Raw genomic sequence first — 16,473 nt, 5'->3', positions numbered from 1 at the left:
GTTTTGATAACAATTTCTTGCAATGTCGGGGGCTTATAAAGGCAAATGAACACACGTCTGCGAGAAAAGGGATTATGAGATGTTGTTACAGGAGGTACGTGTTTGTTACTCGTCATTGGGAGTGAATACTAAGATACTATGTTTGCAATTAACGGTGACAAAACCATCTTCTAAATTAAATCATTCATTCATTCGTTGTAATAGTCCATATAATGAATTGTAGACATAAATAGCAATACTGTATTACACTCATGTTCGTGTAGATTTTAAATAAACCAAGTTACTAATTTAGACCTATTTCATTTGCGACTATTGATTTTTAAAGTTGACAATAATACATAATCGATTATGAAGTGATAACTCTTGCATCTACTCATAATATACATATATAGTACATATAAACCATACAAAGGTAACTGGGGTATTTTGTTCAAGCTGTTTCATGCTTGTTTGAAATGTGATTTTTCAATGCAATTTACATAAGCATTGTGTAAGAAACGTTTGTATTTGATCTCTGTAATTATCTTAGGCTGTGTAATGATCACGTGTATCAGATCCATCGTCAATAAAAGGAGGATAATATATCAGTTACGGAATTGATGCGTATAATCATTCAATCAGACAACACTAAATGAGATATGTGAACACCTCTTTCAATCTCAAATAACAGCCTCTGGCCGAATGCATGTCCAGGTAAACTTTTGTCATGTGACAAGTGTAAAACAAACTAAGGCTTTGTTACATCATTGGACAACCTGTTTTGTGGAGTCACGCCCATTGTCAATCTTCTGAACCTCGTTTGCATTCAAAACAAATATAAGTATGTCCATCTTCATAAATATTTGAGGAGATTCAACTTCAAGTGTATACATCACAATAAATCAGTATCGTGTTACTTTTTTAAATTCTATAATACATGTACTTGAATTATGGTATTTATTCGTAACAATGGGCAGATTAAGTTGAAATGTTCAGCGAACCATTATGTTTGATGTACAAGTAGTGTACGCAAAAAGTATATGCAAATAAATACCATCTCTACTCAATAGTTGGATTGGGTTATCCGGGGTAAAAATAATCGGATTGTAGCGTTCTGAGTGCTTCAAAGAAAAATAAACTCGTCAAAGTGCTTGTTAGTTCTACGTGTACATTTCAGGCATCCTTATGATTATATACGTTCACGATACACAAACTTTTCATGATAGCTAGAGTTGATAAAGCCAAAATCTAGCATATCGATTGGTCAACGATCTAACCAATAGTCAATCTGTATCCAAGCTGTCTAGTGACCGAACGTACTCTTCGGAAATTTAGCCCACGCCCCATCACCTGTCATTTCCAATGTGACAGATATCTCATGATACGATTGGTCATAGATAACAAATCAGGGAGTATATTGAACAGTTAAGATACAAAACGACCTATTCGGGAACTTTGATGACGCCCACCCTATGACCCTTTGTCTTATGTATGTGCAAGGAATAGCATTATACAATATGCATACATGTATGTTCGTGCGATAACGTATATTTTCTGCGTTAAATCTAGATGAACTAAAGTGACAAACTGTGAATCTGTTATATGTAAGTCACAAACTAGCTTATTAGTACTTTCCTTAAAATATTCAGTAAACACTAGCAATGTATCAGCGAAAACGCTTCTTTCATAGATTATTAGGCATGTGCGTAAATTCGTCTTTACTGCCATTGACATAGATGTTTTGAACAATTTAATCTCACACAATGATATGAGTGGGACATAATTTGGTTTAAGTATGTCTTACATACAAAGATTCCAAACATGTGTGAAGAAAGGCACACTAATTCCGTTGATCCATCATCAGTAAAAGCAGGACAGCATATTAGTCATGGTATTGATACCCTTGCGTATCATCATTCAGACTACAGTAATAAGATTATTTAGCGCTACTATTGGTCTTGAAACAACAGTCTCCGGTAAAATTTATACGTAGCCACACCCCTACTCCCTTATTGAACACACTGTCCCGGGACAAGCGTAAAATAAACATGTGTTGTTATTTTGTCGGACAACCCACTTGATGGTGCTACGTCCGCTTCATTCTCTGTACTGTATATGCACACATGGGTGCAGTCTGGTGAACCTTGATAGCGATACGATATCAGACAATACACAAATTGTTACATGATAGTTAGATTATACAACCAAAACACAACATATCCACTTGTCAACAATACAATAAAAAAATCCAATCTGAATGACCAAACGTGCCCCTCAGAAAGTAAGGCCACATCCCATCACCTTGCCCTTCCTATGTGACAGGTTCTCACGATACGATTGGTCAAAGTATCAGCCAATGTAATGAGTAAATGAGATATAATGCGTTACATTCGTGATATTTTATACCATCACATGACGGGAAGCTTTGTTTAGCATCGAGTAATGATGAATGTATCATGCAGTATGTATGTGTATGAATGGTGATGTATGTTTACAGCGTTAAGTTAAGATGAACACAGTGACAAACTATAAATTTCTATATGCTCCATGTTACTTACACACCTATTGATACTTTCCTTGAAATAGTCAGTAAGCACGAGCAATGTATTGGCAAAAAATGTAGACGATTATAATGCAAGTTCCCCCCTCTTTTTAAACTCTATTATAAATAATATATTATAATTCAGTCAATACGATGAGAGAGACAGGAGGAATTTGTATATTTGTTCATCTCGTACGTACAAAGACCGCGTAGGTGTTGATAAAAATACAGCACACACTGGCAAAGGGGTATAAGGGACACATGTAATAAATTACATGAAATGCTGTAATATATGTATTCACATCGGCCTCTTTTCCATCTTTACGACACAATTAAATAATCAGAACTTGTTTGTGAGACGAAACAGTTTCCTGTCATATCCGAGACCTGCCAGGGAAATCAGGCATGATTAGCACTAATTAGCCTCGTCGCAGCAATCAGGCAGTCAGCGAAGGGTGCCAGGTGTTGGGCAGTGGAGCGGCTCCAGGGCTTAATGAGTTAAATAGTCTCCAACTTCATTTGTCCATGAGTAGGGTTTAGACTCCCACAGGTCAGCTCTAGCCCTCCGCCCAGAGGTTTGTACCGACTCTGTGTGGCCACCCTTGTTACTCTGTCTCTTGTAAATAAAATTGTAATTAGCTTCTTGTGACTTTGGACTGTTTGCTGAGTTAATTCCCCCAAGCAAACCAGCACGCCAGTTAGATAAGGAGATTTCACTGGTACCCTCACTTGGACCCGAGATCCATATCATAACAGAATGTTAAGAGTTTGTTCTAGGGTACATAAAATATAAGTGGATCATATTTCACACACATTTGCCCAAACTGTAACTTGTTGTCTGTCTTGCCTAGAAGAACTTCATGGTGAAAAGAAAATTGAAATGCAGTTAAAATGGTATTACAAGAAAAATGAAAACAAAACATAGATATCAAACTTAAAACAAGCTAACATTAACCATTAGGCTATTACCTTGTTCGAGGAATGTACCCATCAATATTCACACGAAAGAGTCCAGCGATATGCTATTCACTAGCAGCTGACAAAAGACCTGTTCCGTGTCATGTGCCTTTTTTCAGGTTTGTTTTACGCATTGGTGTATCTTCTCAACGAGCACCTGACAATTTATTGGGGGCGTGTTGTGACAAGGTATTAACTGGCTCTTAGCCCCAGCAGCTATTACTGTCTGCAGCTGACAGTGATCTGTGTTTAATGATGTTTTTTTTTTCATTATAATATAAAGGTGTCATGTATCATGTGCGAATAGTGTATGCATTGTTTTTTGTGTATTAGAAAAATGGTGACGAAAATGCGAGTATCATGTATGTATGAATCATGTTCGTATGCTGTTTTTGTAGTATATTTTAAAAGAATCAAGTATCATGTGTGAATGTTGCAGTTATCACTGTTTTTCTAAAACTATGAAGGGTAAGCAGACAAGTGACATGTTTACAATAGAATTTAGAAAATAATTGAGCACCCATGAGTCTTTGTTTGAAATGCCGCCATCTTTGTTCAAACGTACAAGCGCGAGATTGGAAAAACTTCATACTTGTTTTGAAGTTTGGTCTGTGAGAGTGAGGTAGTAGAGATTGCAGTCTGTATACTTGCTACAATTTTCTTGAGATATGGCAACGTATTTCACAATTGAAGCTTTGGAACTAAGGATCTGGGAACCTTAGAGCGATCGCAACGGACACCCAGGGCAGAAAAATTAACAGTGTCCCATCCCTGTCAGGTGAGTTTCAGATGGAATTTTCAGTTTGTATCGAATGAAACGTTATTTTACAGTAACCATTCATTTCAACTTCCGTCACGGTGATTGATGTAGGTATTGCATTTTGATGTGACATTAAAATGTACCTGTACGCTGAGTCTGAAATGGTACTAATACTAATATGCAGGAAATTAACAAGTGAAGTATTGATGAAATAATTAGTTCATGATAATAAATGGAAAATACTACCAATCGACATATGTTCATAATCCAAATGTGTGTCTCTTTATGTTTCAGAATGTTGTGAGAAGAATCATGGAAAAGTTCGGACTTATTTAAGGTAAAATGACTTTCTCCAAATTTTATTCTTGCTCGACATGATAATATATCTAAAATACCTGCCATGCTTTCAGCACATCCTGCTAAAAGGTTATATAAATCTTAATGTAATTTCAATGTCTTTGAAACGTATATTGCATGGATTATCCTTATCACATCTTTTTCCATATTGTCTTAAAGTAGATAACTTCAAAGTATCCATAAATGTTTTAGCATCAACCATTCTCAAACCCCCTTCTTCATAGTTGTTTTGATTATGTTTAATTTTATCACTATCAGTTTGCAGATTTGCGTGGTGCATAATTTCTACCATCGACATGACAGAAGGCAGGAAAGAATGGAAATCAAACGGGGGATGCTAAAATAAAAGAAAGAATCTGTAAGTTCCTGAAACTGGACTACTTAATACCACTTGTACCAGTTTATATACACTACCTGACACCAGGGTTTGAAACACCCATTTTTCTGACATTTGTGCTGCTTATTGTTACATCACAACATAACTGCAATAAAATAACTTTTCTTATCTCAAGTCATTACCAATAATCGTAATGTGTCACTATCTAATTAGACCAAGCATCGCTCCCTAGAATATATGATGGACATAACTTATGCATTAGTTTTTTTTTTTTTCAGAAACCCCAACAGCGCATGAAGAATCTAGCTACTATTGACTGGACTGAGAAAGGAAACAGGATGTGGCTGTAGTCATAACCCCAGAATTGACATCGCCTGTGGAGTTTGACACAGAGGATTGTAACCTTGTCTTCTCTGTTGGAGTTTAATGGGAATGCGAGGAGCTGCTACACTGTAAGACTTTACAAGACAATGAACGAATGGCTCCAGCGTGTTCCAGAGCCAGGGCAAAAATGAAGACCTTGCAACGCCACCTAACAGAATGCATTCAGTCCCTGCCACCTAAAGATCTTCCAGCCTGATCATTGAGAATATGATTCAGGATAGTTAAGGATAGTGCGTTCACTATGTTTAGGAAAGCAACAACTAAAGATTCTGTTTCTGAGTCATCATTCCATCACACATTCCAAACATGTAGGTTTTGAACCTTGTTCCTAGGAAAATGATAAATAATAACTATAAATATGCATGTGTGTAAGTGGTTTATGTGCTTGTGAGTGGGCAAGTCATTCCTCTCTGAATAAAGAGAAATCTACTGACAGGATTTTTTGATTTGTGACAATGCATATTTGCAACATTGAAACACAGACACACTATGAAGACAATGTGGTGTAAATATAGGTGGTACTATTTTTGTTATGTGTGTGTATTCCTACATGTTAGTGCTATTGAGCAAACTTTGATGACAGTTTCTAAATCAGTGTTTATGATGAATGAAGAGAAACCAACTGATCGACTGATTTTTATTTTATGTCCAGGTGGTGTTGAGAAAACTGAAGTGAACATGTATTTGAATGTATTATGTCATATAATTTACACAATAATCGATCATGTGGACATATGGTAATCACTGCATGCTAATAACCAATTATAAAACCAAATATAGCCACACAAATTCTGATTAATTGAAACCTACTGAATATGGTTAATGTATTTCATAGATACGGAAATCAGTGGGAAACCTAATTGAATTAAGTACCTGAAACTATCTGAAAGTAGAGAATAGTGGAAAACATATGGAACCTCTTTGGAATGATGGTAACTAAAACCCAGTGGAAACTTACCGGAATCTGGGTAACGGAAACCAACTGGAGTCTCAGAGAAATCAGGGTAACGGAAACGCACTGGATCCCTACTGGAATCTGGGTAACGGAAACCCACTGGAGCCCCTACTGGAATCTGGGTAATGGAAACTCACTGGAGCCCTACCAGATTGTGGGTAACTTGTGAGTTTCCATTTACCGGAAACTTGATGGAAACGTAAAGAAACGATCCGGAAAGCTACCTGAAACTTAAGTTTCCATTTTGTTTCAGTTAGGTTTCCGGTGTCTGGAAACAAAGTTATTTTTGCTGTGGAAGAGAGATGCATAACGTGAGATAGGATAAGTTTAAAAATTAATAAATCACAAAAACCTGTAAATAGCAAAAGGCACCCCTTTAGGTTCTGATTGACATATCTACCAAGCTTTGCAGAAAAATATTGAACTTTTTTTAGTTCTGCTCCGGAAACGAACCCCACCCCACCATTAGACCAACACATTACATGCCGGGTGGAAAATAAATATATTTGCCTAAAGTGTGACCATATAGTATTCCCAGAAATTATTGAGAATCATGTTGCGTCATGTAACTCATTACGTTTATTAACTTGTGGCGTTTTACTTACATAAACATGTTAAAACATCATCCTTTTACAGTCTCAGTCTTGTTTTAGTACTTTGTTAGACCTCCTCGCTCAGCAATGCATGCCTGAATACGCCTAGGCACACTACCCATCAAAGTATGTAGGTAATCGTGTGACAGGGTATCCCAATATTGGACCACCTCGGCCTTCATATCTTCAATATTTTTCAGTCCCTTTTGGTTTATTCTGTCCTTCATGACTCTCCACACATTCTCAGTTGGGTTTAGGTCTGGGCTGTAACTGGGCCAGTCTAAAACTTGAACATTTTCGCCCGACAACCACTGTTTTGTGTAGCGCGCAGTGTGTTTTGGGTCATTATCATGCTGGAAAATCCAATCATCTTCATACAATGTTTGTGCTATCGGAAGAAGGTGACCATTTAGAATGTCAACGTATCTTTCTTTTGTCAAGTTTCCCGTGAAAACACACAATGGCGTCACTCCGCGAGCCGATATGCCACCCCACATGTGAAACTTCGGGCTATGTTTTGGTCGCTGGTAGATAGGTTTGACAGTATCTTTGGTCCAAATTTTCACACAATTAGAGAAAAGCCAAACAGAACTTTCATCTGAAAAGAAAATGTTATCCCAATCTTGATTTTCATGAGCCCGACACCAGTTTAAACGTTTTTCCTTTTGTGCATCTTTCATCAACGGCGAGGGAATTCCACGTTTTTTCACCCAATTAAGTCTCTGTAATTCCTGCCTAACTGTTTCATTGCATACCTGAGGACTTCCTCTGCTAATCATTTCATTTCTGATGTTCTCAACACTGTTCAATTTGCCCCTACTCACAATCTGCTCAAGTCTTCGGCGATCCACAACACTGAATTTCCTAGGCCGACCTGCCCCTGCTTTGTGCTCTATCCCGGTTCCTGTTTGGATATTCTTCAAAGTTCTGTATACTGTAGACAGAGGAATACCATGTCTACAAGCTAACACTTTAGCATCAGCCTCACCCCTTTCAAAATCATCTAGAACGAGCTTTCTTTTCTCTCTTGCTGTAAATTCTGCCATGTCAACACAGGAAGCCGTCTGCTCAGACAAGGGAGATAACTCTTGACGTAATGAGCTGCCTTCTAAGCCTTCAAGAGTTGTCTCCCTTATTTAGTATGCTTAGTGCATAGTGAAAGCCCTTTTTCCAATCTTAGCATCATTAGAAAAAAAACAAAGATTTTCTCAATAATTTCTGGGAACACTGTATGTATAACGTTCTTTGTTGTGGGGCAGGACTGATGTCATAAACTCATTTGGAGTTGAGTTGCCAAACATGGTCATCCATCCTCTCAAACTCAGTGTTGCTTAACTTAAAGGTCACATGCAATGTAAAACACAAGTTTGCAGATCCTGATACCTTTCAGTATCCATGATGAAAACAAACCCGCAAAATTGGATTTCAAACGTTTAAGTAATTTTACTCAAGCACCCTTTGTGTGAAAGAGTTCTCAAAGGGAGATAATAAATTAGGGGGAGATAACAACTTATTGGAATGGTCTATCTTTGGGCAAAGGAGAATCTGCGAAAAGCAGCAGTAAAATACTTCCTAAATTTCAAAAAAAAATTTCAAGCCTTGTAAATATCATCTTTCCAATTTTAGAAAATTGTGGAAATTTGGGAAATATGATACTTCCAAATTGGAATTTTTTTTCTGTGCATCTGTCTTGCCGTCACTGAATGCGATTGTAAAACATGATGTTATTGATAATTTCCAACATGTAATGCCAACACCTGGTTCTGAACCCCTGACCCTTCGCTTATTGTCCACTAGCTATGAAGGGTCACTGTGAAGAATGAGATTGTTTGTCAGTGTGAACTTTGTCTTCTTCACAAAATGGGTTGTGTGGGCAGCACACGTGCATTGCAAGGTGTCAGCTGCCAATCTCATACCAGCTGATTTCAAAAGTAAATATCAAATATTGAAATTATAACTAAAGTATAAAGCATGACCCATGGGCAGTATGAAAAAGTAAGTACATTTTCTCTCGACAAATGCGAAGAAACCCTGCACTTTCAGAGTGAAAAAAAAGCTTGCTGCCATATGTTTCAGCTTCTATGGTCCTTGGCTTGTGAGATGCTAATTGACTCACTGAATGCTAACAACAATGGCAAGACAGATATGACACAAACTAACGAGGGCTAACAAGCCAACATTTTAGTAAGATATTAGTGAAGAGTTGAAAGATCATACCATTCAAACCAGGAAACTGGATTTTGATGGGGCATGTGATTACAAATTATGTTTCAAAGATAAACACAATGTTCTGCTCGGTAAATGTTAAAAACAGACAACCAGATGAAGTACAGATGAAGTACAGCACACAACAAAAGCTCATTTCACTTGAAGTCAGGTTAGTCAATACATTGTTCCTTCAAATAGCTCTTTCAGTACTTACATTATGTGTGTGGCAAAATTCAATTCCTTTCAGAACTTGGAATAAAATTTTGCGAACGGTATTTTCATCAAGTCCATTTGGGCATTTTTCCAGTTCATCCAGAACTGTATGATCAACAAATTCAAAGACGAGGTACAGTCTTTTTTTTCTTCGGAATACTTCTATTAGATTCACAAGATGATCATGGCGAAGTTGCTGAAAAAGAAAGAAACATAAATGTCTTTTGCAGAACACATGCAGATCAGTTTGAGGAAAAGTACTTCCTTCACCATAAGAAACAAGACAAAGTCTACTCAACTGTATATTTATCAAGTCAAATGAGGTGACTGCTAACCTAACCAATGTCTATAAAAAAATTAACTTTGACTCCAGTGTTCACGAATAGTGTCTGACCCTCTGACAAATCTCGCAGATTTGGCAATGGTCAGACAGAAGTCCCCAACCTGCTGGCCCCAGTGTCTGACTGAATATATTACAGTGACTTTGTCTGAAGTTGTTATTTGTGGCATGTCACACTTATTCACTGTTCATAAATTTATGTTTATAATGTTTGTCATTGTATAATGTTAATAATTTCAATGCCAATTACGAGAAATGTTAAATCTGAAATGTGTGTTTAATTTTAGTCTGTGGGTCCTATGAATTTTCAGTGTGTCAGACAGACATCTTAAACTTACAGGACTCAATGTCCTGTTGCTTTGAAACACCATTCGTAAACACTGTGACTCCACATAATGATCCTACATGTTCAATGCAATACAACTGCAACATTCCAGCTGCCTAACAATACATTTACAAGCACTCTCATTTGACCTCGTCCATTTTGAGAAAATGTAAGCCCAGCCCAGCATAGCTGTCAAACAGAGATTTTCATGTTCATAGCTACCTTTATATCAAAGATGTTTACCATGGCCATGTTGTCTTTTTTCAGTTATATACTAAACTGTAAGATACACATTAGTTAGCAGATGCATTTCACAAAAGCCTCCCAAGGAGGTTGTAGCCCATATGACCCTCTTCCCACCTCCTTTACGACTGTTTCATAAAGACATCAAATCCATGTTGTACCACTGGGTCCTAAATGTTGTACATCGTTTAAGAGGTACTTTTTTGCAAAGCAACACATACAGAGAAACCAAATAGGCACCTGCGGATCTTGTCATTCCCAAAGTATTTCAAAATAAAAACACAGTTTCAGTAACAATGCAAATGTCATGTTTTTAACTGAAAGTACAGGTTATCTTATTGTAATAAATGGATTCCCTCACTAAATTCTATTGAAAATTACAAGTTAACATGTATGAATCATTTCCATTAATATCATCAGTTTACAAATAAGGTTTGACTCATAAGGTTGAATAAAATCACTGTCCGTTAACCTGTTCATATAAAACTGCAATACAATCTCGATGTATTGAATATTGTACATCAGACTAACATATTGCCCTTATGACTACATTTGACCTACTAACACTTGTGTAAAACTTTAAATATGTTCCACTACTCTAAATATGTAAACTTCTTTGGTAACTTTTATTCAATCAATAAAAACCTTTCAAAGAATAAAAAGAAATACCCTATATGCATGTATGATATGATATTGAGCAAGGCTAAAGGATATATGTAGTTACTAAAATTACTTTCATGAAAAAATATCTGGGCCACATGCAAAATATACATCATAGTTCTGAAAATGTAATCTGAAACAATTGTGTCCATCTGACCTTCACCTCAAAGAAATGGCCTAATGGCCTTCATCCCCAGATGGATGACAATGGACTGATGAGGTTGAAGGGACGTTTGGAATATGCTGAATATTTGCCACATGATACTAAATTTCCAATTATTTTGCCAAAGAACAGCTGGGTGACGACGCTTATTATCAAACATTATCATGATGAAGGTAAGCATATTGCTGGAACAAACCAAATCTTAGTTTCGCTTTCAACGAAGTACTGGATAATCTCTGGCAGGGAAGCGATTCGGTCTTGGGAGTCGAAATGTGCAAGGTGCCATTTAAATAAGACAAGGCCAGTTCAACCGATTATGGCGCCCTTGCCTAAGATGAGAATGGGAGGTTCACTTTGAGCCTTTACACAGAGTGGAGTAGATTTCGCTGGGCCTTTCCTGACCGTTCAAGGTAGAAGAAAACAAAGACAGAAGCGTTACCTCTGTCTGTTTACATGCTTGTCTACTAGAGCTATACATTTGGAAATGGCCTATGGCTTGGATACGGACTCTTTTCTGAATGCCTATTATCGAATGGTAAACAGAAGAGGGCTTCCTGAGCTGGTAGTATCTGACAATGGTACCAACTTTGTTGGTTCTGTTAAAGAATTGAAGGAACTGTTGCTCCTCACTGATGAGAGTACAGTTAGACATTCACTTGCAAACAAAGGAATAAAATGGTGCTTCAATCCCCCTCATGCATCACATTTCGGAGGGGTGTTTGAAACCATGATAAAGGCTGCAAAGCGTGCCATATTTGCTATTCTCAGTGGTGGAGATGACAGCTTTCACTGGAGCAGAGGCGCTTATCAACTCTCGCCACTTAACTTACCAGTCGGCTCATCCTCATGACAGTACACCTCTCACACCAAATCACTTCTTACACGGACAGGTGGGCGGGGAGTTCGCACCTGACACAGTTGACACAACAGATTTCAACCCACGTAAACGGTGGAGAAGAGTTCAGGAGTTGGTGCGTCACTTTTGGTGCCCGTGGATGAGGGAATGGTTACCAAGTCTCAACACTAGACGAAAGTGGTTCTCTCCTCATAAGGATCTTCAAGTTGGAGATGTTGTTTTAGTCATATCTCCTGATGCGCCTCGTGGAAACTGGCAACTTGGCAGAATATTAACGATCTATCCAGGGGAGGATGGCCATGTTCGTGTTGTTGATGTTAGGACTAAACAGACAGTTTTGAAAAGACCAGCAAACAAAGTATGCCCATTTGAATGGGCATCTTCGAGTGAAGCAAATAGCTTGGGTTAGTTTTTAGACAAACAAGTTTCAGTCTATGATTGACAAAGGTCAATCATGGAGGGGGGTATGGTCTGGAGGCCAAACATATGGACGGATCGCACAAACGCACCATGTTTCGCAGATCACAGAGAAGCATGATTTTTCATGTGCGAGCAGACCACGTGATCTTGACCACGTGGGACAATGACGAGTCGATAAGTGTGTTGTACAGGATTGTTTCAGTAAGGTGACTGTTCGTCACGATTGTATTAGCTTGCCCAGGTAGGATGCAGTTACATAGTTAAATAGAATTTTGAACAGACAGTTCATTAAATTAGAAGTAGCCCATATGTAGCTGTAACAGAGCAGCAATCTTGGAATACTAATAGATAGTATAGATAATAGAATTTAAAGTTTCATATTAAGTTTCTTTCCCCATTATAAGAGATTCACGTTTAGTTACCCATGTTTGTTGGTTAGATTATTTCATACAGTTATAGCCAAGAGAATCACGTTTTGTTCCCCAAATAGTACACACAACTTTTCAATTCCACTGCGCACCAACATCACAACCGATTTCTTACAAAATGGTGGCTTCGCTGAGTACACAGAGGGTACACAGAATTTTGCAAGTACTCTTCCCTTGATTCAGGGATCGTTTGAACTTAAACATGATATGTCAACAGAATGACTATCTGTGTATTGTTATGTTTTCATCATTTCCATTGTAAGAAGATTGTAAGAAGCCAGAAATGCTGATAATGACCATTGTTATTCTGTGTGATTTTGCTTCTGCTATGGCATCATGCTGCATGAAAATTGTAACAATTGCATATGAAGTAGATCAAATTTTGCATTCTACCTATTTTTAATTTCCTCTCTCCAGTTATGAGCCATTCAAAGCAATGAACAGTTGGTTCGATGTTGGAAATTTTTAAAAAAGTTAACACTGTAAAATTGGAATATTTGTTTGTTTACATTTCAAACCATGCAGTCTTTGTTTTCACAACCAATGTTTCGTTTCATTTTATCTAAACTGTTTGTATTGGTGCCAAAGACCAGATGTAATATCATGTTAACATGTACAAGGAATTCAGTGATGCATTTGTCACAGCTGACTATGGAATATTTGTGATGTAACAGGCGTCCCAATACCTGCCTTAGCGAAACGAGATTTTGTAAACAATATCCAATATGGCGGAAAGCACACTAATTAAGGTTTTCGTATGAGTATAGTTTCCAAAGCATCCCAACTGATTCTAGGTTCATTGGCAGCGTTTCGGATTTATCATTGGTAATAACATGAAAAACCGACATCAGTGATCATTAGAATGTTATTTTGTACATTAAATAATCATAGTCATTATCCGATTTTCGCGAAGCGAGATTTTGTGAACACTATCAAATACGGTGGAAAGCGAACTAAGGCGTTCGTGTGAGTTTCGAATTTTCGAAAGTATCCCAACCAATACTAGGTTCATCAGCAGTGTTTCGGATTATCATTGGTAATATCATGAAAAACATGATATCAGTGATCATTAGCATGTTATTTTTTAAATTAAAAAATAAAAAATTTTCACATTTGAAATCACACTGTACACCAAATAATGCTGTGAAGCATGATTTTGTATTGAGTCAAAAATGGTCTCTAACATTCTGCACAGTTAAAAAACAACATGCCTTGGAAATCTGTATCTCGACATCATCTCAAGATCATCAAGTGTGTCTCAAAATTTCTCAAGCCTTATTAGTTAGCGTGTTTTAATCACTTGCAGTACCATAATCATTGACGTCATCTTTATAGTGAGTAGTGTGTACAACCTCCTCAAGCATTTACAACAGGTCAGTCGTGGTCCTACGAGGGAAAGTCAATAAGTTCATAGAAGTGGGTGCTGATATATCCTTGGTGATGTTGTCATTGGTGTCATTATTGAGTTGATTCATCTGTGACTCTGTATACTGATACCCAACCTTCCTCGAGCATTTACTTGAAAGTTAGAGAATTTAAAAGACGATTACCCTGCACAAATCATGGAAACCTCCAAAACTGAGTTTCGTGCAGTTATCAAGTTTCTCACTAAAGAAGGTGTGAATGCAACCGAAATCCACAAACGCATGATCAATGTGTATGGCGAGGAAGCCCCTCAATATTCCACTGTGGCAAAATGGTCAGCTGAGTTTAAGCGAGGTCGCAGCTCCTTGGAAGATGACCCACGGTCAGGAAGACCTTCTGAAGCCATTACAGAAGATACAATTGCCCGGATCCAACGCTTAATTATGTCCGATCGGAGAATAAAGGTGGATGAGATAGCTTCAGAGTGTGGCATTTCACATGGAAGTGTTTGCACAGTGATCCATGAACACCTGCACATGTCCAAGGTATCCGCAAGATGGGTCCCTCGTAACCTAAATGCACATGATCGTCACCAGAGAGTTGAATCCAGTCGTGAGCTGTTGGACATCTACAACGCTGATCCTGATAACTTTCATGCTCGTCTGGTTACTGGGGATGAAACCTGGATTCATCACTGGGATCCCGAAACCAAACAAGAATCCATGCAGTGGAAGCACAAGCATTCTCCTGCACCCAAGAAGTTCAAAACACAACCTTCTGCTGGCAAGATCATGGCAACTGTTTTCTGGGATTCAAAGGGTGTGATTCTCATAGACTATAAACCACCTAAAACTACGATCACAGGGGCTTACTATGCTGACTTGTTGAAAAGATTGAGAGCGGCCATCAAAGAGAAGAGGCGTGGGAAGTTGACAGCTGGAGTCATGCTTCTCCACGACAATGCACCAGTCCACAAGAGCCGTGTTGCACAAGCTTCTCTTCAACAATGTGGCTTCGAACAACTAAACCATCCCCCATACAGTCCAGATCTGGCCCCCAGCGACTACTATCTGTTTCGCAATTTGAAATCTCACTTGCGTGGAACAAGATTTGCCAATGATGATGACCTCAAGACAACAACAGAGGAGTGGCTGAGGGACCAATCTGAAGACTTCTATTTCAAGGGCATAGACAGTCTCAAAGACAAATGGGCAAAATGGGGTTCAAGGAGACTATATTGAAAAATAAAACCAATATCACAACCATTGTGTTCTGTTTTATATCGAGTTCTATGAACATATTGACTTCCCCTCGTACATTCTGGGCTTGAAAATGTAAGAGGTGGTCTACGACCTATTTTACAAGGTTGGACTGGTAAGAGGGCTTTGTGAAATGGGCCCCAGAACTATCCCATACATGGTCACAAGATACAGTGGAAGCTGTCAAAACCAGCATTTCTCCAATCTGGCAAGTATAACATCTCCGGTATAAAATCCGGTATAAAATCTCAGTCCCATTTGTGTCTTGAACATTTATCATCAGTTCTTCAATCCGCCAAATTTTGTAAACTGGATGATTTATTCAGTCCCACTTAGTGCCAGTTAGACAGCTTCCTCTCTATATGAATACTAGGTTGGGGAGATGTAGTTGGAGCCGTTGCAATCATCTGAGATGAGATCACCAACGTAGATGGCGTAATAGGAGTAGACAAAGTCTGTTGAAGTGATATCGAAACAGGTTGGTGAGGGGGTGCGACACAGGAATCAACAAACCGTCAGAATTCACTGTACTTTTAGATATAGCTGAGACCGTAGAACAAAGAGAGTGTGCCACACTGTACAGAAGCACCGAACCTACTCAGAGAAGTGCCAAGCCAAATGGGAGCAGTGTGCCGAACCATGCGAGAGTCACACATTGCGCTGAAGCATCAAACCAAACAGGTGCGGCACAGTGCTGAACCAAATGGGAGTGGCACACTGGTTTGAATGGCCGAACCAAACGTGAGGTGTGCACTATGCTGGAACACCAAACCAAGTGGGAGTGTCAAACTGATCTGAAGTGATTGTTAGAAGCTGAGGGACCCTCCTATGGCCCCTATCTGTCTCTTGCCTGCTACCAACCTTAAATAAGCATAAGGAAACAAAATGGAATCCAGGAAAAACAACTGGACCAAGGAAAACCACCGGCAAAGGTGCACCTCAGTAAGAGACATACAGGTAAACATAGGCATAGAACAATGCTAGGAACCAAGCTATCACATGAAGCCTATGCCAAGATCCGATTGAGTCTTTTGAATTTCGGGAAGCAAAGAAAAAATACCACATATCACAAGCCCTATATACGCGAATTCAGGGCATCTCCGACAAGGCACAAGTCTACGAGACCCTC

The 16,473-nt window shown here is 38.5% G+C and overlaps 1 protein-coding gene across 2 annotated transcripts in view; it reads right to left on the bottom strand.

The window, feature by feature from the left end:
- LOC137283530 (cyclin-dependent kinase-like 2) overlaps positions 1 to 16,473 on the bottom strand; it is a 566,496-nt gene that overhangs the window by 497,152 nt on the left and 52,871 nt on the right. The window contains exon 3 of one of the 2 annotated variants that reach the window (XM_067815087.1): positions 9,287 to 9,481. The exons of the other annotated variant lie outside the window; for it this stretch is intronic. Within the exon in view, the coding sequence (XP_067671188.1) occupies positions 9,287 to 9,481 (195 nt within the window). The remainder of the gene's footprint in view (positions 1 to 9,286; positions 9,482 to 16,473) is intronic. 2 annotated transcript variants of the gene reach the window in all.

This window comes from Haliotis asinina, chromosome 5 (genome assembly GCF_037392515.1).
Source record: "Haliotis asinina isolate JCU_RB_2024 chromosome 5, JCU_Hal_asi_v2, whole genome shotgun sequence".
Taxonomy (NCBI): Eukaryota; Metazoa; Mollusca; class Gastropoda; order Lepetellida; family Haliotidae; genus Haliotis; species Haliotis asinina.
The sequence above is the reverse complement of the archived record's forward strand: the minus strand, read 5'-3'. Positions and strand labels throughout refer to the sequence as shown.